At 37.1% G+C, this 22158-nt stretch overlaps 2 protein-coding genes across 2 annotated transcripts; both read right to left on the bottom strand.

Annotated features, from left to right (window-relative positions):
* Positions 1-19825: 19825 nt before the first annotated feature.
* On the bottom strand, positions 19826-20335 carry LOC149634514 (uncharacterized). The gene has a single exon (XM_089851041.1). It carries the CDS (start codon positions 20333-20335, stop codon positions 19826-19828), a length of 510 nt encoding a protein of 169 aa, XP_089707167.1.
* Positions 20336-20338: 3 nt separating this feature from the next.
* On the bottom strand, positions 20339-21464 carry LOC149634513 (uncharacterized). Its single transcript, XM_089851040.1, has 3 exons — positions 21310-21464; positions 20673-21247; positions 20339-20616 (listed from the first exon to the last, which is right to left on the bottom strand). The coding sequence occupies exons 1-3, from the start codon at positions 21462-21464 to the stop codon at positions 20339-20341; spliced, it is 1008 nt and encodes a 335-aa protein (XP_089707166.1).
* Between the last annotated feature and the right edge of the window lie 694 nt (positions 21465-22158).

Below are 22158 nucleotides of genomic sequence, written 5' to 3'. Positions count from 1 at the left end.
AAGACCAATCGGTACTCGCTTCGACGAACCATACGTAACCAAGGTTCAAAGAAGCGGTCGGTTTTCCGTAAACTGTTGGGGCTGGCTATCGGCAGCTAACTCCGGATGTCTTGTTCACATCCATGGGAGAAATACCGCGCAACGATATGTCGAGTTATTGGAGAAAAATGGCCTACCAAGCATCCTGGAAAGGTTTCCGAACGGGGACTTCGACTTTATGCACGACAGAGCCCCGATTCACACGGCAAGAATCGCAACCCAAGCATTGGAAAGGCTTAGGTAAATCCATGGATTTAGAGTAAGTTATGTTGTTTACTTTTGTATAAGTATTTAAATCAAATGGACATTGCGACTTTGTAGTTAATGGTTTATTTTATTTGAAGGTCATGAATTGGCCTGCTAAGGGATGCGACATGAATCCAATTGAGAATCTTTGGGCGGAAATGGTTCGTGTTATTGATCACAGAAACGTGAGAAATGTCCAAGAGTTGTTGGAGGCTGTGCAAAATGCTTGGCGAGATCTAAAGCTGAAGGAGGAATTATTTCAATCCTACAATGAGTCAATGCCCAGTCGAGTAAGAGAAGTGTTCGATAATGGCGGTTACTGGTCGCAATATTAAGTGTAAATTGTAGTATTAGTTAATTACTAACACTAATTCCTTTAAAATGTGCCGAATGATCATCTTTGAAGTAGAAAACAAAATAAAATTGAATAAACATATCATTATTTTCCAACTGTGTTATTTTTTCGGTCTATATATAAATAAAGCATGCCCACAGAACCGGAATTAATTAATTAAAACAGATTCCACCAAACTGATTTTACACATTTGCAAAATAAATATATAGCGGCCACATTAAATTCTGCTAAAACCGAATTGAGTTCGATTCGGCCAACGTTATTATCACCGTTTCTTCTAATCATTGAACCACGAAAACACCCTACTGATAAACATAGAAAGGCGGGTCAAAAGGAGCCGCCACTGACTTGTAAGAAGGGATCCGTTTTGAAAGCGGAATACTACACCAGCGGAAACTCAATCCTACAACTCTGCAACCGCATGCGAACCTTCTTTTGAAATTAATCTATATCCTTAATTCAAGTAGCTTTGACAACAGACTTGTTGTTGCCTAACAATTGAAAATTTAGTAGGCAAATAGTGAAGATTAACGAGGAAAAATCGGGCTTCGAAAAGGGAAATCTACCCCATCTAGAGGCGATTCAACACTATACTCTTTCAAACAGATTCGTACTGTTTCTGAAAAGTCAAACTATAAAAACATGAAATAGGCCTATTATCTTTCAAGGTAATTTGTTTGGGAGCGGCTCAGCCGCCCTGCTCTATTCGGACAGCTGCCCACTGGTAAAAACGTGAAACACAGTTTCTTAAGTAGTATAAGAGTCGTTTTCAAGCAGCAGAGTTGTATAAGCCGTGAGAGGTTGAAATTAACAGTAAACCTTTAAAAAATTGGTCTATCTGCTATTCCTTCCTTATATTGTCTAAGGCAAAAAAAAATTAAAATCGGAACTCAATGCGAAGAGAAAAACACGTAAAGCCGGTAAAAACCTAAAACCGTTGCTTCTCTGTTATTTCTAAATTATCTTACGCGTTACAAACACAGTGAGTGAGTGCTTTCGACTTTTCTAGTTGATATGGCAAGTAAACTTGAACGCGCGGGTATACAAATTTTGCCCTATCTTAGCGCAACAACATTCTAGGCACTAAAAAACAAATGGCGGTTGTCCAAACGCAACAGACACTGTCTGCTTAAATAATATCACGTGTCACACGTGTCCTACCTTGTAGTTTTTCCCTGGGGAAAAAGCTGGCAATGAGGTTTCAACGTTGCCGTGTGCATATTTTGTCATGCTGAGGATCAATATCAGCCACAACTCCACATTCCCTGCCCAACCCCGACATTAAACGTCCTTCGTCAATTACACCATTCTATAAACATTCGCCCTGTCCAGTTCTATCACTGTTATTGAACAGTAGTCACCCAAACAAAATCATTCAGATTCTGTCCGGCCATTATGAAACACTGTCGATCATGAATCGGTAAGCACTCAATTCTCCTTCAGTCATCCAAAGCGTGGATGATTCTCAAATTTGCGAATCACCTACCAACATGACTCTTTGAGACTTTAATGTCGAAAACGTGACTAAGCGCCACCAAAACGAAATTCAAGTTTCCAGACGTCTCCCATTAGTCTACCCTTCCACCTTCACATGTCTAAACAAATATCCGCGATTTAGACAACTAGTGAACATTTCCATTACAATTGTATAAGTTTACGTTCTAGGGTGAAGCTAGATTTTAATACGGTGTGGCCCAACTTGTTTTTCCCAGCTATAGCTTAAGCATAGTCGGGTTGACTCTAATTTAATTATAATTATTGAAAAAGAGTTTTTTTGCATCACTATTTCCTTAATAACCTTTGAAGTTCAAATCCGATTTTAATTTTGAAAACAGATTCGGTTTCTGGGTAACGTTATGCATAAAATGAGACCAACCACAACAAATTCGAAGAAATATTTCGTGACGTCATTTTGCGATAATTTACACATTCGTGTGTTGCTCGTGCTCCTTTTAAGATTTTCTATTAATTTCGATGGCATCGGGTTTTCAAGGGTTCAGCCTTTCCAAAAACGTCTTACTCGTCGCTCTAGCTATTATAGAAGAAAAATGGCGACCGAATGAAAACGGCCGGAAACTTTTTATCGCGACTGTACATTATAATAAATTCTCTCAGTACCAGTGAAATTCTATATTCTTTTCATGCGGAATTAATATGTAAACACTTCTTTCATAACGAGTTAGGCGAAGGAGGGCACACTAAACTCCGATCTCCTTCCTCAATTTTCCTAATTTATAACATTTTGCAATCACTAGTGTTGCAGTGTATGGGTCATATGAGCCGTCGTACCACACTCAGCCAAGATCCAAACATTTCCACTTTAGTAAATGGTACATGACTTTCCGGACTTGCCCGCCAACCTTAATAACCTCAGAGAATAGAGAGTAAGGATAGCCTTATAAACCCAAAAATTTTACCCCCCTTCCTTCCCCCTTTCAGGGGGGGGGGGGTAAAATGTTTTGGGTTTATAAAGCCATCCCTTAGGTGGGGGGATGGGGGGATTGATGACGTCACGTGATGGTGTTGGCGGGGGGATGGGGGTTGAATTTATGACGTCACCTGATGGTGTTGGCAGGAAATTTGAATTGCTGAGCCACCTGGTGGTGGTTTTCTTGATGACGTCACGGCTAATTTTTGATGACGTCACGTGGCTGATACGTGTAGGGATAGGCTTATGCTAGGCTTATGCTATTGTAGATCCTGAAAGATAGGCTTATGCTAGGTTATTCTAGGCTTATTATTATTACGAATCGGATTTTAAATCAAAAAACATTTAATTAGCGTGATAATAACATACATAATTAAGTTAAATTAATAATAAATTGGCTATTGTAGGCTTTTTCTATGGTAGATTCTGGTTGGTTTATGTTATATTAGATCTTGTAAGATAGTTTTATGCTACTGCAGGCGTATTCTATGGTAGATCCTGGTAGGTTTATGCTATATTAGATCATGAAAGATAGGTTTATGATACGCTTAGTCTATGGTAAATGCTGAAAAAGATAGGTTTATGCTATTGTAGGCTTATTTTATGGTAGATCCTGGTAGGTTTATGCTATATTAGGTCGTGAAAGTTAGGCTTATGCTAGGTTTATTCTTTTGTAAATGCTGAAAAAGATAGGCTTTTGGTATTTTAGACTTATTCTATGGTAGATCCTGGCAGGCTTATGCTGTATTAGATTCTTTGGTAAATGCTGCAAAATTATACTCTTATGCTAGGTTATTCTATGGTAGATCCTAGGCTTTTTAAAATAGCTTCGTACAAGCATTTTATAACTTGATCATTCAAAAGATGTTAGTGAAATTTCATTAAACTAAATTTCTCGTTCAGTTTCCCTGCCTCGGCCTTTGTTAGAGTGAAAACCCTGCCCTCGTTGAATACTATCCCCCCTTCCATAACGGTTACTTTTATTTTCAAGTTTAAGTAACGATAATTACCCCAGTCGCCAGTTTCCAACGCTGAATATATCTCCGTCCACTCCTCCATAAATTCCTTCAAAACGTCTTCCGAGATGGTAACAATGGTTCCACCCTTTTTGTCAAAAGTAGGCTTGGCTCGTACCCATTCACCCCGAAAACGGCATAACATTCATCCCCATAGTCTAACGAGTGCATTTGCGCGGTTTTCTTGAGTACGGGTTGATATTTAGCCTGAGGGTATATTAACTGATGCTTTTTATTGTCCTTTCTTCAATTGGCTATATACCAAATACCCATGAATATTGATTCAAATACGAGCATTTATATAAAACAACCTAAAAACACCAGTTTTACCCTGCACAAGTGGCTTATTAGAATCTAATACTGAATTTCATACGAATTATACTAAATTACAAGGTATTTATATAAAATACATGCAAAAGTTAAGCTGACTGCTATTAAAATACACATGAATATTGATTAAAATACTGGCATTTATATAATACTACCTAAAAAACACCAATTTTACCCTGCACAAGTGGCTTATTAGAAACTAATAATGAATTTCATACGAATAACACTAAACTGCAAGGGATTTATATAAAATACATGCAAAAGTTATAATTTGAGTTTAACTTGGTTTTTGTAGGGTTGGAGTAGCAATCCCCATAACTTTAACGTTGCCTCATAACCCCCACCTAGTGCACCAAAGTTCTCCCAGCATCCTCAGCGTTTAGGCAGTGTCGTACAGTACAGAATCGTGGAGGACGCCCCCTATGTCTAAAAAAATGGCGCTACTCGTCAGCCCTTATCAATTGTCTACCCAAGGATAGGGGCGTGCGCAGGGTACACTGGGAGAGTTTCAGGCCCCAGGTCGCACATCATCATTGCCACCCCTTACCTCTTTTCTCATTGGCTAAAATTTCTGAATCGTGTGCGCCAGTCTGAGACTAGCACTTTAATTAAATAAACGGGACTTTAGCCACTTCAAAATTGTTGATCTTGGAAAATTTTTAATTAAGTGGCTTCAAGGTCAGTAGACCCCTAAGCATTTAATTTTTAAACCACCCTAGCTAATATTTAAAGTCGCCATTTTAGAGCCACCACCCTCGTTTTTAGCCCGTTGTGCGCTCGGTTTAACTTTTTTAAAATAGTATTTGTCTCCATCTAGCCGACATCGGTACAACTAATTACTTTGTTATATTTTTATGAGAATTTTCCATGAAAAAGACAGAATTTTCATTGTGGTATTAAATTTATATTGAAAGAGCATTTTTTCGCATTGTGGTGTTGCGTTTATGTCAGTGCGTACACATATTCCTAGATGTCGCTAGATACTTATTTCAAATATCTGTAGCAAAGTTTTTCCCGCCGCTTGCAATCTTCATGTTTCTTCAATTTCCTTGTTTAAAATCAGTGATGGGCCCAAACCGATATGGCACTTTATAGACCAATATATCAGTTCGAGTTAAATGTACAGATTTTTACCGATATATTGGTTCTAGGTTATTTTACCGATATGTTGATTCTAGGCCGAAACCGGTTTCATTGGGTTAATCGTTTAGTTCACCGAATTTAAAATATCGTTTAAAATCGGTGTCGGTTCCATTATAACTTCGATATCGGTTAATTTACGCTATCGTCCATAACTATTTAGAACGTTTGAGGTTTTTTTATAGTGAAAACAAATCACTCGGTTTTCGTATTCCCTATGGGTTTATCTATATCTATAAAAATCAAAGTCCTGACTGACTGATAATCAACGCCCAGCCCAATTAGGAGGCTGAAAATATGCAGGAACGTTACTCATAAGTAGTAGGCGCGTACTAAGAAAGATTTTTCCCATCCGCCACCATCTTAAAATAGGGCGCCCGGAAATGTAAAAAATCTTCTCTAAGCAACAAAGCCCGCGCGTTTCAACCGATTTTACAAATATTTAGTGCACTGGTTTCCTTTAACCTATAGACGGGCTGAACGGTCTTTTGGTTTCGATTTGTTGCCATCTTTTTAAATGGAGGCCAGAAATTTAAAAACTTTTCTTTATGGAATAACGTCCGCCTGAAAAGTAAGAAACATTTTCCTGACGGGCTGAAGGGCAACGCCAAGTGCCTTCGCTCCTAGGGTGCTACAAAAATATCAGTCATCAGTAAAATCTAGCCATTCTTTATATCATTTTGATGGAAGTTCTTATTACACTCGAGCGACGTCGCGGGTAACAGCTAGTTAGATACAAATTTTAAAAAACCTAGCGCTTTTGCAAGGAGCTAATTTGGCGGGCAGTGACGTTTTATGGAAAGGTTTATTTATTATTTTCGATTCATCGTCCGTTTTCTATTCTTTTCTACGCATTAACTTTTTATTGAGAATTTATTAGGATAAAGGAAATGTTCACTTTTATAATAATTTATAATTTTCAAAATTCGTCGGAAAAAATTTTCCTTCTATTGTTGTCCAATTTATGACATCGGCGCTTTATAAAATAAATCAATTCGAAGAAGTTCTCGCGAAAACAGCACTTTCTTGAACAGATTACGTAATATAAGAGTATAATTGAGTTGATTTTCTCAGGTTATGTTAGATTTATCTAATGATTAAGTCAATTAAGGAGTTTGGAATTACATTTCAATAAGAATAAGATTAATTTACAAAGCTTCAGAGTTATCTATATATTTTGTAAGACTTGATGGAGGGTTAAGCTGGAATATCCGTTTTGTGTGCGTCCAAAGACGTTAGATACGAGCCTCAAAGTCACAAGTCCACTAACGTCTTTTATTTGTTATCAAGTTATAATCTAATTTGGACTCATATAATTGCCATATAGCATTTTTAATGGTTATACCAAAAAAAAGTCCCCATATCCTATAGACTAGCTTTATGGCTTCGATTTTCGTCATTTATGAAAGTTGTGGCCCGAGAACTAATAGATCCTTCCCGACGGGCAACGCCGGGTGTCCTTGCTACTAGTTATCTATAATAGCGCCTGTTATAGCGAAATATGCTCCAATTCAGCTCATAATCCTGTTTTTCAAATCAAAACCTAATCTTAAAAGCCTTCAGTTACTGATAGGAAAGGTTGTCTAGGAATATGGATGGAACAGAATAGTGTGATCGTAGATATTAAACTTGGGATCCATGGTATTTTTTTAAATTCTAACGTAACTGGAGTATAGATTTAAAACTTGGCTGAAGAAGGACGGCGGTCCGATAGCTCCCAAAATAATTTTTAGTTTGTAAATAAACTTATAATTTTAACGAATGAATTTCATGAAGTTTCAGTTTCTTATTTTAATTAACAAAGTTAGAAAGTATATTGTGACCCTATTTATCTACTCGAGCTGCCAGTTTGTACGGGATTAGCCTAAAATTGAGCGAGGCCACAAAGCCAAAGTGAACGCTATCACTGTACGAAGTTTTATTTACGAATACGAGTCCGGTGCTATCAACATATTTTTTCATAGTTAGCTTAAAGCTAGCAATCAATTTCGGTACTAGGTTTTCAATATTTGGTTACCTTTTATTTACAAAATATACCTATAAAACAATTTTGTACAAAATTAATTTGAGAAGATTCTATAAAAGGCAAGAAACTTTAATGTATAATTCGAAATTTAAGGAAAATAGCTCTAAAATACTCAAATATAATAACAAGGAAAAACTAAACCGAAATTGGGAACGTTATTTTAATTTTAAGTTAGTCGTTTTTCGAAAGCAAATACGCGGTATCAAGCCAAGTTACGACCTTTTTGATTTTAGGCTATCATATTTAAACACTAGGATAATTACATAAAGATAGCTTCTAAGTTTTAATGGCACACTATGCACATAAATACTTTTAATACCGATTTCAAGTGAACTTTTATAATTCGTTGTATTCTTTATTAAAAATATTCAACCTAGATCTAACATAACATTTAACGGTAGAATTTTAATCTGCAGTAATTTTTTTAATGAAAATATTTCAAGGATAATTTTCATCTGAAATATCATTTAATGGGAGAATTTTGACCTGAAATAACATTTAATGGGGGAATTTTGACCTGAAATAACATTTAATGGGGGAATTTTGACCTGAAATATCATATAATGGGGGAATTTTGACCTGAAATATCATTTAATGGGGGAATTTTGACCTGAAATATCATTTAATGGGGGAATTTTGACCTGAAATATCGTTTAATGGGGGAGTTTTGATATGAAATATCGTTTAATGGGGGAATTGTGAACTGAAATATCGTTTATTGGGGATTTTTGATCTGAAATATCGTTTATTGGGGATTTTTGATCTGAAATATCGTTTAACTGGAGAATTTTTGGTCTGAAATATCGTTTAACGGGAGAATTTTGATCTGAAATATCGTTTAACGGGGGAATTTTGATCTGAAATATCATTTAATGGGAGAATTTTGACCTGAAATATCATTTAATGGGGGAATTTTGACCTGAAATATCATTTTATGGGGGACTTTTGATATGAAATATCGTTTAATGGGGGAATTTTGATCTGAAATATCGTTCATTGGGGATTTTTGATCTGAAATATCGTTTATTGGGGAATTTTGATCTGAAATATCGTTTATTGGGGATTATTGATCTGAAATATCGTTTAACGGGGGAATTTTGATCTGAAATATCGTTTAATGGGGGGAATTTTGATCTGAAATATCGTTTATTGGGGATTTTTGATCTGAAATATCGTTTAACGGGCTAATTTTGATCTGAAATATCGTTTAACGGGGGAATTTTGATCTAAAATATCTTTTAACGGGGAAATTTTGATATGAAATATCGTTTAATGGGGAAATTGTGATATGAAATATCGTTTAATGGGGGAATTTTGATATGAAATGTCGTTTAATGGGGAAATTTTGATCTGATCCAGTGAAATAGTTTTGATCGGATATAACATTTAACGAAATAAATTTGAATCTGAAATGACATTTAATGGGAAAAATATGATCTGAAAAAACATTTAAGGGGATATTTTGAAACTGTAATATTATGGAATACGGCGAAATGTTTGATCTGTAATATCAATAACGGGGAGGCTTTTGATCTATGGTCATTTCTAATAAGATAAATTTGTTTGTAGGTTTTATTTGATTTGACAACTTTTATTTACAACTTGGTTTTCATGTGAATTTTGATTTTAGTTGACTAATAGAAGGAATATTTTGATTTTATTAGATTAACCCTGAATTTTTTTGTATTTTAAAAATTCTTCGGATATTTTTAAATTTGTATTTAAATATTTTTCGATGTTTCATTAGGTAACGTAGTTCCAAGTGTTCCTTTGTTAGTGTTCACTGCTCAGGTCTGTACATATGTTCCGGGTTCGCGCACGCGCATTGCCATGATCTCAGTTCGTAGGAATCAAAAGCTTCACTTCAATATTGCACAATATAAAATAACTTACAACGTAAACTTCAACTTTTCACGTAATAGTTGAAAGTGCAAGCTCTTCAACACGTAAGCGTTGCTTGTGACTACATATTTCTTTCACTTTGATTGCGCGGCGCAATAGCCACTGTACGTTTTGATGTGTTCTTGCCTAAAGGCCGTTCCGAAAATGACGTGATTGTCAGTGTGGTCTTCCGGGCAACGAAAATTGTGCCGAAATTGGCACAGAGTGTTTGTGTTCACGTCTTCAACGTCCATTCGTTCACTGTAAAAAATAAGCGTACTTTTGGCATTCAAAATTTATAGTGGCCGTTTAATTTTGAACAAGCCTCTATTGACGCGTTCACATTTAACCAGAGACATTCAATTTTGAACAAGGAGTATTTTAGGCATTCAAAACCAACCATGAGCATTCATTTTTGAACAAACTACCGTCATATCGATCAAAACTAAGCTCTAGCATTCATTTTTGGACAGCTTATATATTACCATTCAAAAATGAATCCTTATCTCATTCAATTTTGAATAACCGCCTTGCGCTAATGAAGTGTTCAGATTTAGTCGTTTTGGCGTTCTAATAGGATTGGAATAGTATTAGTATTAGTATTATTATTAAAACAAGAGCGTTTTAAACGTTCAAGTAAGGACTTCTTGGCTTTCAAACGAGTGCATTGTGGTTGTTCAAACGAATGCGATATGGGCATTGAAACGAGTGCATTATGGGCGTTCAAACAAATGCGATATGGGCGTTCAAACGAGTGTGATATGGGCGTTCAAACGAGTGTGATATGGGCGTTCAAACGAGGGCAATATGGGCGTTCAAACGAGAGCGATATGGGCGTTCACACGAGAGCGATATGGGCGTTCACACGAGAGCGTTATGGGCGTTCAAATGGAATTGTTTTTGGCTTTAAAACAACACTCTAAGAAAAAAGCGTTTAATGGGTATTCAAATGTGGACGAAATTGTTCAATCGCAAAAGGTGGGCAAAACAAAATTAATTCTGCCCTAAAATTACTTGATTCCACTGCTCTAAATTTGTACTACAAATAAAGCTTTCATTAAAATAACTTCTCAACAATTTACTATAACTTGTTTATTTACTGTGAATTAAATACATATTTGTCTGTATAAACATAATTATACAATAATATCAATGGAAATGTTACGGATTATTGCGTATTTCACCTTTCCCTTATGTTTACATAGGCCTTCAAATAGTTTGATAATGTAATTTATTGCAACAACGTTTTAATCGGAAAGAGCTTGATAATGAACACTTTCCTTAAGTTCAGACTTTCTTCATATAACTGAATTATTATTTAACACAACGATTGATGTGTTTCAAATTTACCAGCCCTCAGAAGATGTACAAGCTTTAAACACATTAGATTTCTTACTTGTCAGTGCGTATATTTAATATAGTATGCCTTACCATTACGCATTCAGCGATGAAATTTGAAATCATATTTCTCAAATTTCAATGCTTCATCAAACGCTTGTCCACCATGTATTTTTAAATGGTGAACTGTTCAATTTTGAACGTAAGCAATTGAAGATGAACGCTTGATCAAACTCTCCGATGTTGCTCAATAATCAATGCATAAAGATTCAATATTAAACGTTTAATTTTCCAATTAAATTTGAGCGGTTTTGTACTTAAATTTACACGATATAGCAACCTCTCACGCGCCGTTTAAATATGAATGCGTGAGCGTTTAATTTTGAACAATAGTGTTCTGCACTGTTAAAAATAACCGTTTCTTCCTGTTGAATTACCGTAAAATTTCAACAAGTAATATCCAATACTAGATATTACCGTTGGATTAACAGGATATTTACTATAAGCAACAGCAAAAATGTAATAATTTTATCAACTGTACATTTAGCAGTAAATGTTCAATAAATAACAAGAAAGTTACTGTTATCTTAATATACCGAACTATCAACAATAAAGTAATGGTAAAAATACTGTCGATGAAAAATACTGTAAAATCAACACTAAGTAATAGTAGAAACATAGTCGTTTAGAAATATCGTAACATCAACAATAAATACTCGGTGATCAACTGTGAGGATGCTGTTAGGTTAGGAATAACATATCAACAATGGTATTCTTTGCATTGCGTTTCGTACTACCCCAAATGAAATAAATTCAAATAATTTCACCTTTTTTCTCTGTTAGGATATTATTTACTATTATTTATTTATTATTACAATTTACGACATTGGACAACAACTAAGCGTGACAAATCGGATTAACCAGCAATCTTCCACGTAATTCAAGGATGCGAGATTGAGGGAAATTTCCCATATCCAGGGAAATTTATTTTAATGGTATTGGATTTATTTCCTATAAATTAATTGAATTAAAAATTACTTATCTCAGATTTTTCAACAACAATTACAATTTCCTAAAACATTTTATCTAGAAATTTATTTTTACCTCTCCGAGTGACGATGACGTCACGGAGAGGTATTATACTGAACGCATCTGTGTGTCCGTCTGTCTGTCAAAGCGTTAGCAGTTGGCAAATAGGAGCAAACGTGTTCGCAATTTCCGGACCGCATTCGCAGTATACAGAAATTCGGAAAACTATACTTCATTGCTATATTTATCTTACTTAACGTCAATCATTAACTAGCCGTTATAACTTCATCAGCTGGCTAACCGCGAACTCTTTCACCCAATAACAATAACAATCGGTATTTAAAGGATTCTAACAACAACACCATGCACTAGTCTTTCGTCTATACAACATAGACACCAATCTGCAACATAAGCTTCTACTGCATCTACATCTTTAGGTTTAAGATGTACGCGGCGAGCGGCTAGGGTTACGAGAAACGTCTAGCCTCCCAATGGCAGGGCTTCCACCGCAGGTTCACGCATATGCTAATTTTCTTATACCTCACTGTGAATCGATCACCTTATATACCCTAAATTCACGAAAATTCGGAAAAAGGTCTTCACTGGAAGTCAAACGTTAACAATAGCTATGTTTAAAATAATTTTAATAATGAAGTTTCTTGCATCGACTTAACTATAATTAATCTAAAATACAGACGACTAAAATAATTAATATAAGATATATAAATTTAATTATTTAAGATAAACTTCTATCTTCAGAACGACACGATTGAAAGTTTATATAGAACGAGTAATGAAGATTGCATCTGAATCGAAACACTATACGCGTATCAAAGTTAATATAAAGTGAGTAGGATGAAAAGATCTTTTACAAAACCATAAACATTTTCTTTTTGCAGAATATTAAATGAAAATCAATTAAATATATTTCGGTATTACGATTCTTTTAGTAGTTGTGTAGCTATAAAGCTCTGATTCATTTCAATATTCCAAGAACATCTCTTGATAATAATATTTCAAATTTTGTGTTTACTATTTAATTCAGCTTTACTTCATTTATATATAGCGTAAAAGTAAAATTTATCTTTCATAGTTTCAATGGATGTTAACGCTTAATACTTTAGTAACTGTTGCTCTGAGTGGATCCATGAATTAAGAATTCCTTGGGCTAAAGCAAAATAAGCCTTGATTCATGTTCTCCTTGCGGAGGTCTTAACGGTTCAGAGTGAGCCGAAAGTTAAATACACATTTAAATGATATATATTAGGTCCTTAAATAGAATTAAGGAGGATATACAGTAAAGGAATAGACACTTTAACCTTTACAAATGAACTAGGCAAATTTGTACTTTTTATTTCCTGTTATCTCATTGGCTGATTGTGCTTTGGTTGAAAAGTATAATTCTTTTTAGGAAATGTTAGCTCTCGACTCGGAGAGGTTTATTTTGGTTTCCCAACTTAATTTGAGGGATATTGTTACCATCTATTTAGACTTGAAAATTATGATTGAAAACCTTGAAAATAAACCGTAAAAACACATAAAATTTGCTGTAGTTACGATGGGTTGCCGTCATTTAATTTTAAAATAATGGGATGTTACCAGTAATTACTACGGTTAACTGTAATTTTATTTGAAAAACTAGTAGGGAGGAAGGCAGAATTTAACGTTGGAACAACAGTAACGTTCCAGTAAAAGTAACTTTACTTCACTTCTGCATGGAGCAAGATCTTAATTGCAAGATTTACGTGTAAAATAACGTTGGGGTTTTTTACCGTCATTTTATTTTAAAATAATAGTAGAAATCAGGTACAGCTTACTGTTGACACCACAGTAACGTTTCTGTTAAACTAACTATACTATACTTGTACATATATCAGGTTTTTAATTGCAAGTTTCATGATACAATTAATGTTGATGTTAACGGTAAGAAAAACCTGTAATTTAACGGTAACTTTCCTGGTAATTTTCTGCCAGTAAAATTGCCGTAATTTCAACAGTAATTTTTTACAGTGTGTTCAAATTTTAACGCAAAGAAATTATTCAAATTTGAATGTTAAAACGTACCACCACAGTGTCGGGGCTATGCACGCCTAAGCATTCAAAGATGAACATCACTTTTTTACAGTGTAGCTTTTCGCTTTTCATTCCACTCTTATAACTAAAGAAAAATACCTTTCCACGTACGTGCTATTGTGGCACCGAAGAAACCAAGCTTTATTTTTGAAACCGATTTGTTGCCGACCCATAACCTGCATTTAGACAGTCACAGCAAAAGTTAACCGAGAATTTTGGGAGTTGGAATAAATCTATCTTCTCCAGTCTGGGAAAATGCCAAAAACCTGGTATAGATGGTCCCACGAAGGTTTGAATGAGTGGGTCTGAACTCTGAAGTATAGATAAGCTGTTATTTATGCCTGCTTCATTTACATAAATAAATTCCGGTGGTATTGCAATTTTTTCATCGGTGTTCCATGTATTTCCTATGTAGTTTGTTTATGTTATTGACGAATAAAATACTATCTCAAGCTTCCTCACATGTGTTTGCACCAGATTCAAGGCCAAGTCATGGGTTAATTTGCTAAAGATGAATGCGAGTTCCTAGTTGCTCGCATGGCGCAACGAAACAGATTAGTCGCAGACATTATGATTAGTATGGCTCTTCCCTCAAAATCAGATTAAATACGTTGCGAAAATGGCCACACGATGATTCTGATTAGCTGTTTATACTCCAGGTGCCAATTAACTAAAATATTATGAGTTAGCCATTCACTACCCCACCCCCCGCCCCCAAAACGTTTTTTTTTCTTTGGCCTATTCAGGCAACTTGGTCTATAGATGCTCTATTAAACTTGAAAATGATAAAAAAAATCCATTGATGTTGTGTGCTATCAAAGATACCCCTCGAAAAACACTACTCTAATTGTTATTTAGCATTCTAATAAATCCAGAAGCAAGCCACGTGTCTCGCCTCTTAGTTATTGAGTTCAAAGATGGCAAACGCAGTCCGATTTTACTCGGTGGTTTTAACGTTTAGTTGAGCGTTAATTTTATTTTGGTCTGTTTATACATTTCCTAAATATCTCGATTTAACATTAGTTGTGCCTATGAAAGTCGCCCTCAAATCGCTCGTGGCGGCTCGACTCCCATCGAATGAACCAACTCTGTGGCTTGACATGGTCTGTAACACTTCCATCGATTACAATTGCTTGAGTATGACGTCGTTGGTGCTAAAGATCTGCCATCTTAGAATAGTATGACAAATTAAACAGCTACAATAAAACTAACTATAAATTATCGAGATTTAATTTATGGTCAAATTTAGGGCGGTAATTTACTCGGTAAATACAGTTTTAATAACGACGTTAACGTTCACATTTCTAAATTCTACTTCATCGAGCTGAAATTCAAAATTGATCGATGCAGTGAGCTTCTCCATCTAGATAGTATATTAGTAGTAGTTAATAGAATATTATTATAGACTACAATTTCATTACATTTTTTGGTGATGCCGAAATATTTGACTGGGCGTATAATTATTAGCATTCCCGAGTTACATTGTAAAAGTATAACTAAAACTACAGCGGCTACTAGCAAGGAATCATTGACGATATTATGTATACGGGCACATGGCTTAAGCCTCTGGTACCATCCTAGCACACATTGAGTAAAAGTTCGTCTGCTAACACTGTTAAAATATAAAGAACACCTTCCGGCGTTATTTTTAATTCCGTATAAAATCTACAACAAGGTTTTAGTGGGTAGCCCCTCGATGATTACCCATAATGCCCTTCCATTTTAAAATAGTCCAAGAAAGTCAACAATGAACGAAAATTTTCAATTGTGAGTAGCCCCTCGACGCTCTAAAATTATTAGAATAACCCTCTAAATAACCCACAATCTCAATCCGTTTTAAAATCACCAATGTGTTAATTAGTGAGTAGCCCCTCCACGTGCTACCTTTAACGGTACTAAGATGACGACACGTAACCTCTATCTAACCCTTTATCTAAATTCCTTCAAAATAACCAATGAAAATCCCCACTGAACGAAAATTATCATTAGTGAATAGCTCCTCGACGAAGTGTAATTTTCTAAAACGTGAGCTCAGGTACGTACGTAGATAATACGAAAGCACCTGTTGCAGATAATATTCCTATTTTTCCACTTGTTCTTGAAAGTATAATATTGCTGGAGTCTAATTAAGAAATCGATTAATCTATAGACGAAACGTTAACTCACAATGTACTAGTGTCCTCTAAGAAAGGTATATAGTATACTAAAAATAACATCATGAAAATAAGTATAAGGATGTCCTCATGCTCCGCTTGCTATCAATATATTACACAACGATTATGAGTAAATACTAACTGATACTAACCAACTTATTTTGGTATTATATATTTCCAATTAGGCCAAAAAATAGAATCTATAACTTTCACTTTTCGGAGACTTATAGAATTAATTATATACTTATGGCCGAATTGTCAATACCGACTTAATGACCAAACAAACAATTCCAGACACAAGCGTCTGTAAACAAGAAACGAACACGTTTTTGCCATTGTTCTCATTGTCACGACGATATTTTTAAGGGCAAGTCGGAACAGGCTGATTCCTAAGTGAAGACGACGGTTGGTAGGTAGGTACGTTTAAAGTTAAATTAAATACTTTAATTATTAACGTAGCATGAATTTTGATCCGCGTCTCCCACATGGAATTATGTCATCAATTCCGGTTTGTGCATTAAAATGAAATGTTTGCAATAATTTTTCTTAATACAAAAGCACACTATAAACATATTTGTTTGAAAACGTAGCTTAGCTATCTGGACTGAATATTTGAAGTTTCATAGTGTTATCTATTTTTTTTCAAGTATATACTTCACAAATTACGTTCAATTTTACCAAATCAATACACAGTGTTAAATCATTGATATCCATAATATCAATTTTCTATAATATTATCTCTACCTTTATAAGTACGGTCAGAAGTAAGATAAGGGGACTAGAAGTATTGAGGTAACCAAATTCTTCACTTGGCGAAAGTGAATATTCTTGATAACACGCCAACGGTTGGCCCTCTGGTAGCGGTTTCTGAGTTTTCCCTCCTAAACGTGAGACGCTCGCGGCGGTAGACGGCCGAACTAGATTGAAGCTCAGACCTCCTACCCAGGTAGGTGGTCTGAGATTCAAGCACACTCGTCCGTGTTCCGCCGCTCCGCGGCTTTAGGATGAAGGGAAGGAGATAGGAAATTTTTTGGAACTAGACCAATTTTTTTCTCTCTGGCGTAAGCGCGGTTGAAGCGGCGTAAAATCCTCAAATTTGTTCACTAATGCCAGGATCTATTACCAATGCTAGAGCTCTTTACTTTGTAGGACGCGTGATTAAAAGAAGAGACAATATTCAGAATACGGTAAAAACTAAAAACTAGATTTATTTTGCTTTGCTTTATATATCAGATTGATTGCATGAAAAAAATATTAACATCGTAACATTGATAAAAACATTTCCGTATAAAAATTAAATAATTAGTTTTTTCTTTCCTATGACCGGGACTACACATTACGCCCCTTCCAGTGTCAACGCTTAAAACTAGCAGGCTTGAAATTTCGACCGGAACGGGTTCGGTGATCACTGGTTGAAGTAGCGGTAGGCATATCCGGAAATGATACTTTCTTTGCTATCTTCTTCACATCAAGAGCATTTGGCAGTTTCGCTGTGACAGTACATGGCTCATCTACTTCGAGAAACGCAGGTTTTAGACGATCGATAGTAACGGTGTCTGTTCTTTTTCCAATTTGAACTTTGAAGTATTTAGCACTCCGCTCGAGTACTAGGTAAGGACCATCATACTTCGGTTGAAGGGGTTTTCGGACCGTGTCGTTTCTGATCCAAACGTATGAACAGCTTGTAAGCTCCTTGTGTACAAAAACCTTCTGTTTGGAGTGGTTTGACGCAGGTACTGGCCGCACAGCATCCATGACCGTGCGCAAAAAACTCAGAAAATCTTCTGGGTTTTGTCTTGCTTGACTTGGACGAAAAAATCTCCAGGCAGTCGTAATGTCTCCCCGTATATCATCTCAGCCGCTGAAGACTGAATATCTTCTTTTACTGCTTTTCGTAGTCCCAAGAGCACCGATGGCAAAGTTTTTGTCCATTGGTCATGTCCTCGAGCTGTGAGAGCGGCTTTGAGAGACCGATGCATCCTTTCAACCATCCCATTTGCTTGGGGATGGAATGCCGTAACTTGCTGGTGTCTTGCGTCCAAGTGTTGTGCGAGATCTTTAAATAAACACGAAGTAAACTGCCTTCCACGGTCTGAATATATTGTGTCGGGATATCCGAACTTTGAAACCCATCCATCATAAAACGCACGACACACACATTCTGCGGTAATACTGTTGATTGGGAATGCTTCAGGCCAACGTGAGAAACGGTCGACGCAGGTAAAAAGGTAGGAGTATCCTTCTGATGGCGGTAACGGTCCAACGAGGTCTACATGAACGTCCGTGAATCGCTGTGAAGGTAGTGTGTTTTTCATGCAGGCTGACAGTGTGTCTGTTGACTTTACTCCTTTGACACGGGATAAACGCATTAGTCCATTTTGCTACGTCAGCATTCATGGATGGCCCCACAAAAACGTTGTGCGAGAAGCTTCCTCGTTTGCCGTACTCCCGGGTGAGATAAACCGTGGATATTACTGAAAGCTTGCTTCCGGAAAGGCAGTGAAATGTAGGGTCTAACTTTGTCCGTTGAAATATCGCAATAGAGATCAATTTTTGAATCCGGTAGGTCTATTTTCTTCAGCTTCAATGCAGTCTCCGAAGATAACAGTGTAATTAATTCGTCGTCGATAACTTGTGCTTCAGCCAACTTCTGGAAATCGAAGGTCCCAATATTTACGAAATTTATCTCGATGCGTGAAAGGGCGTCTGCAACCGTGTTGTCCTCGCCTTTAATATGTCGTATATCCGTGGTGAATTGACCAATGTAATCGAGTTGACTTGCTTGTCGAGGGCTTGCTTTATCCAGCTTCTGCATGAATGCGAACGTCAGTGGCTTAAGATCCGTATACAGAGTAAATTGTCTGCCCTCAAGCATATGCTCGAAGTTTTTGATAGCTGCATAACCCGCAAGAAGTTCTCGGTCGTACGCGCTGTACTTTAATTGTGCTGGTGATAATTTCCGGGAAAATAATGCGAGAGGTTCGCAATCGTTTCCAATTCTATGCTCCAGTGCTGCTCCGATTGCAAAATCTGAAGCATCAACTTTCAGAACCAAAGGGGCGTCCATCCTCGGATGTACTAGCAGTGTGGCATCTTGAAGGGCTGTTTTGCAATCCTGGAACGCTTTTTCAGCTACCGTAGTCCAATTTATTCGGGTTTTATCGTTCGTTTTCGCTCCCTTAAGGTATTGATTCAATGGTGCCTGAATCGTTGCAGAATTCCTTATGAAACGATGATAGAAAATTTTCATTCCCAAGAATCTTCGAAGGTCAGCGATGGTCTCTGGCTTTGGATACTGAAGTATTACTTTGACCTTGTCTGGCAATGGTGCGATTCCTTTTGAATTGACCAAGAATCCAAGGAACTCTATTTCGGCCATTCCCATCTGGGATTTTCCGGGATGTATCACGATACCATATTCCTTAAATCGGTCGAAAAGGATGCGGAGGTGTTTCTTATGCGTCTCTGTGTCAGCTGATGCTACTGCGACGTCATCGACATACACGAACACGAAATCCAACCCCCGGCACACTTCATCCATGAAGCGTTGAAAAGTTTGGGCCGAATTGCATAAACCGAAAGGCATGCGCAGGAATTCCCAAAGCCCAAAGGGTGTGATGACCGCCGTTTTTTGAACATCATCAGGGTGTACTGGTATCTGATGAAATGCCTTCACGAGGTCGAACTTGGAAAAGATCGTGCACCTTGCGAAATTTGCCGTCATGTTGGTTATCAATGCTAGGGGGTATCGATCCGGACGAGTGCAACAATTTAAGGCTCGATAATCTCCACATGGTCTCCAGTCTCCAATTTTTTAGGCGTCATGTGGAGTGGACTTGCAAAATTACTTTTTGAGGGTCGACATATACCTTGTTCGGCCATAAGCATGAATTCTCTCTTCGCAATTGCAAGTTTTTTTGGGTCGAGATTCCGGACACGTTCTACGACCGGTGGTCCACTAGTCTCGATATGATGGAAAACGTTATGTTTTGGTGATTGCAACGCTGCTGACGGACGAGTAATCTCAGGGTACTCCATTAGGATTTTGTGATAACTTGTTGTGCCACTTATAGTTGTTATTGTCTTTGAGGGATGTTGAATTACTTTGCAGAGTGTTAATAGCTGCGTTTTGCTGTCCACCAACTTCTTCATTTTCAGATCAGGTAGGAGGTGAAACGTGGTAATAAAATCGGCTCCAATAATCGGTTTGCCAACGTCGGCGATAATGAACTTCCACTTGAAAGACCGTCGAAGTCCAAGATCCAGCTGAAGTGTCTTCATCCCTTAAGTTCTGATTTGTGTGCCATTTGCAGCGAAAAGTTGTAGTTGATAACCGTGGTTTCGTCTATCTTGCTTGGTAGGTGGGATAACAGATAAATCAGCTCCGGTGTCTATTAGGTAATTGCGTTGTGACGTTTTATCGTAGATAAAGAGGCGACGAGATTTCTTGCCATTGCTGTCGGTCGTCGCAAGTTCCGACGGGCCGGTCAGTTTCCCTGCTCCGATCGCTTGGACGTCGTCTGATTTCGCTCCCAACTGCAAGGATCTTGACATTTTTCCGCCTTTTCACCAAACCGGAAGTGGTAGAAGCAGAGTTTGCCAAGCGGATTGAATGTACGTCCACGAGACTGGGAACGGCTTTGTCTTCGTCCTCGGCTTTCGTTATCGTATCTGCGGGCACGACCACGACTGAACGTGTCGAATTTCTTGTGGAGCTCTTCTATTTGTTGAGAAAGACGTTCTATGGTTGATGCCTCGTCGCTTATTGGTCTTGGTAAAGTGACGGTAGATATGGTACTTGGACGTATGACTTCAACGATTTTATCCGCTTGGGCTGCAATTTTCTCCAAATCACTTTCATTGCTCATTACAAGGATACCAGGAACTTGCTCAGGCAGTTGATCCATGAATAGGGATTTGAGGATAGCGTCGTTTGCTTGAGAACCGGCTTGTAGTCTCATCGTCTGCAGGAATAATGATGGCTTCTGGTCCCCGATTTGAATACCACTGAGTAACTTGCGTAGTCTTTTTTCGTCAGTGTCGCAAAAAGACGAGATAATTCTAGCCTTGATTGCCGTGTATGGGTTTTCTGGTGGCTTCTTCAGTATGTCCGCGACGTAAGGAATTATACTAGGATCCAAAGACTGCAAAACGAAGTCGAACCTTGTTTGTTCAGTTGTGATACGATGAATTCTGAATTGTGATTCTATAGTTGTGAACCATAGTTGTGACTGTCCTTCCAGAATTGTGGTAACTTGATGGAGACGCGAGCGATTTCCTGGCTTCCCGTCCTATCCTCTTCAAATTGGTCCTTGTCTTCCATTGCTTGGTTAAGCTTCTCAGTTAGTTGTTGAATTTGTACTGATAACGCGGTAACGTCGTCTCGTGGGTCCCCGGTATTTTTAAACATAATTAAAACTTAATATGTAAACGTCTGGGTCACCAATTGTAGGACGCGTGATTAAAAGAAGAGACGATATTCAGCATACGGTAAAAACTAAAACCTAGGTTTATTTTGCTTTGCTTTATATATCAGATTGATTGCATGAAAAAATATTAACATCGTAACATTGATAAAAAACATTTCCATATAAAAATTAAATAATTCGTTTTTTCTTTACTATGACCGGGACTCCACAACTTCTAGTCTCATCCTACTTCTGATTTTAGCGATTTTAGACTACCAAAATTGACGCCACGTCCCCGTAGCTCCTCTCTCTCAGTGCCACTCTATTCTAAGTATATAAGTATAAGAGGTATCATTGTGGCCCATAACTCCCAAGTTAATTTTTATGTGGATTTTGCGGACTCTGAAGCTTTTAATTGGTTGGTTTGGAATACGAGTGTGACGAGTTCCAAGGCGAGTGCAAGGTGCCTGGTGCAACGGGATAGAATATTCGCGAGGTAAAATTCGGCATACAGAATGATTAGTCAAGCTCATCTCGCAAAATCTGCAAAGAGACGTTGAGAAAACGTGTACGCAATGATTCTTATTAGCTGTATGCTTACCTGGTATAATAAAGGGTTTCGGCTTGGCTATAAATTGCTTCTTATAAATATATTTACTAGAGCATGGAGAAAGTAATTGTTTTGAAACTAAAGGA

The sequence above is a fragment of the Phalangium opilio genome, unplaced genomic scaffold (assembly GCF_054372755.1).
Source record: "Phalangium opilio isolate 3A_F unplaced genomic scaffold, DU_Popi_V2 ptg000098l_1, whole genome shotgun sequence".
NCBI lineage: Eukaryota > Metazoa > Arthropoda > Arachnida > Opiliones > Phalangiidae > Phalangium > Phalangium opilio.
Note: the sequence above shows the minus strand (reverse complement) of the source record. Positions and strands in the feature narration are given on the sequence as shown.

What these genes read in the sequence shown, in the direction of transcription:
- LOC149634513 (XM_089851040.1), bottom strand. Translation starts at nt 21,464, where the DNA reads ATGTTTAAAAATACCGGGGACCCACGAGACGACGTTACCGCGTTATCA. An exon ending in ATCGCTCGCGTCTCCATCAA is followed by an intron (nt 21,248 to 21,309) that starts GTTACCACAATT and finishes ATCACAATTCAG; the next exon opens with AATTCATCGTATCACAACTG. An exon ending in CCGTTCCCAGTCTCGTGGAC is followed by an intron (nt 20,617 to 20,672) that starts GTACATTCAATC and finishes TTTGGTGAAAAG; the next exon opens with GCGGAAAAATGTCAAGATCC.
- LOC149634514 (XM_089851041.1), bottom strand. Translation starts at nt 20,335, where the DNA reads ATGAAGACACTTCAGCTGGATCTTGGACTTCGACGGTCTTTCAAGTGG.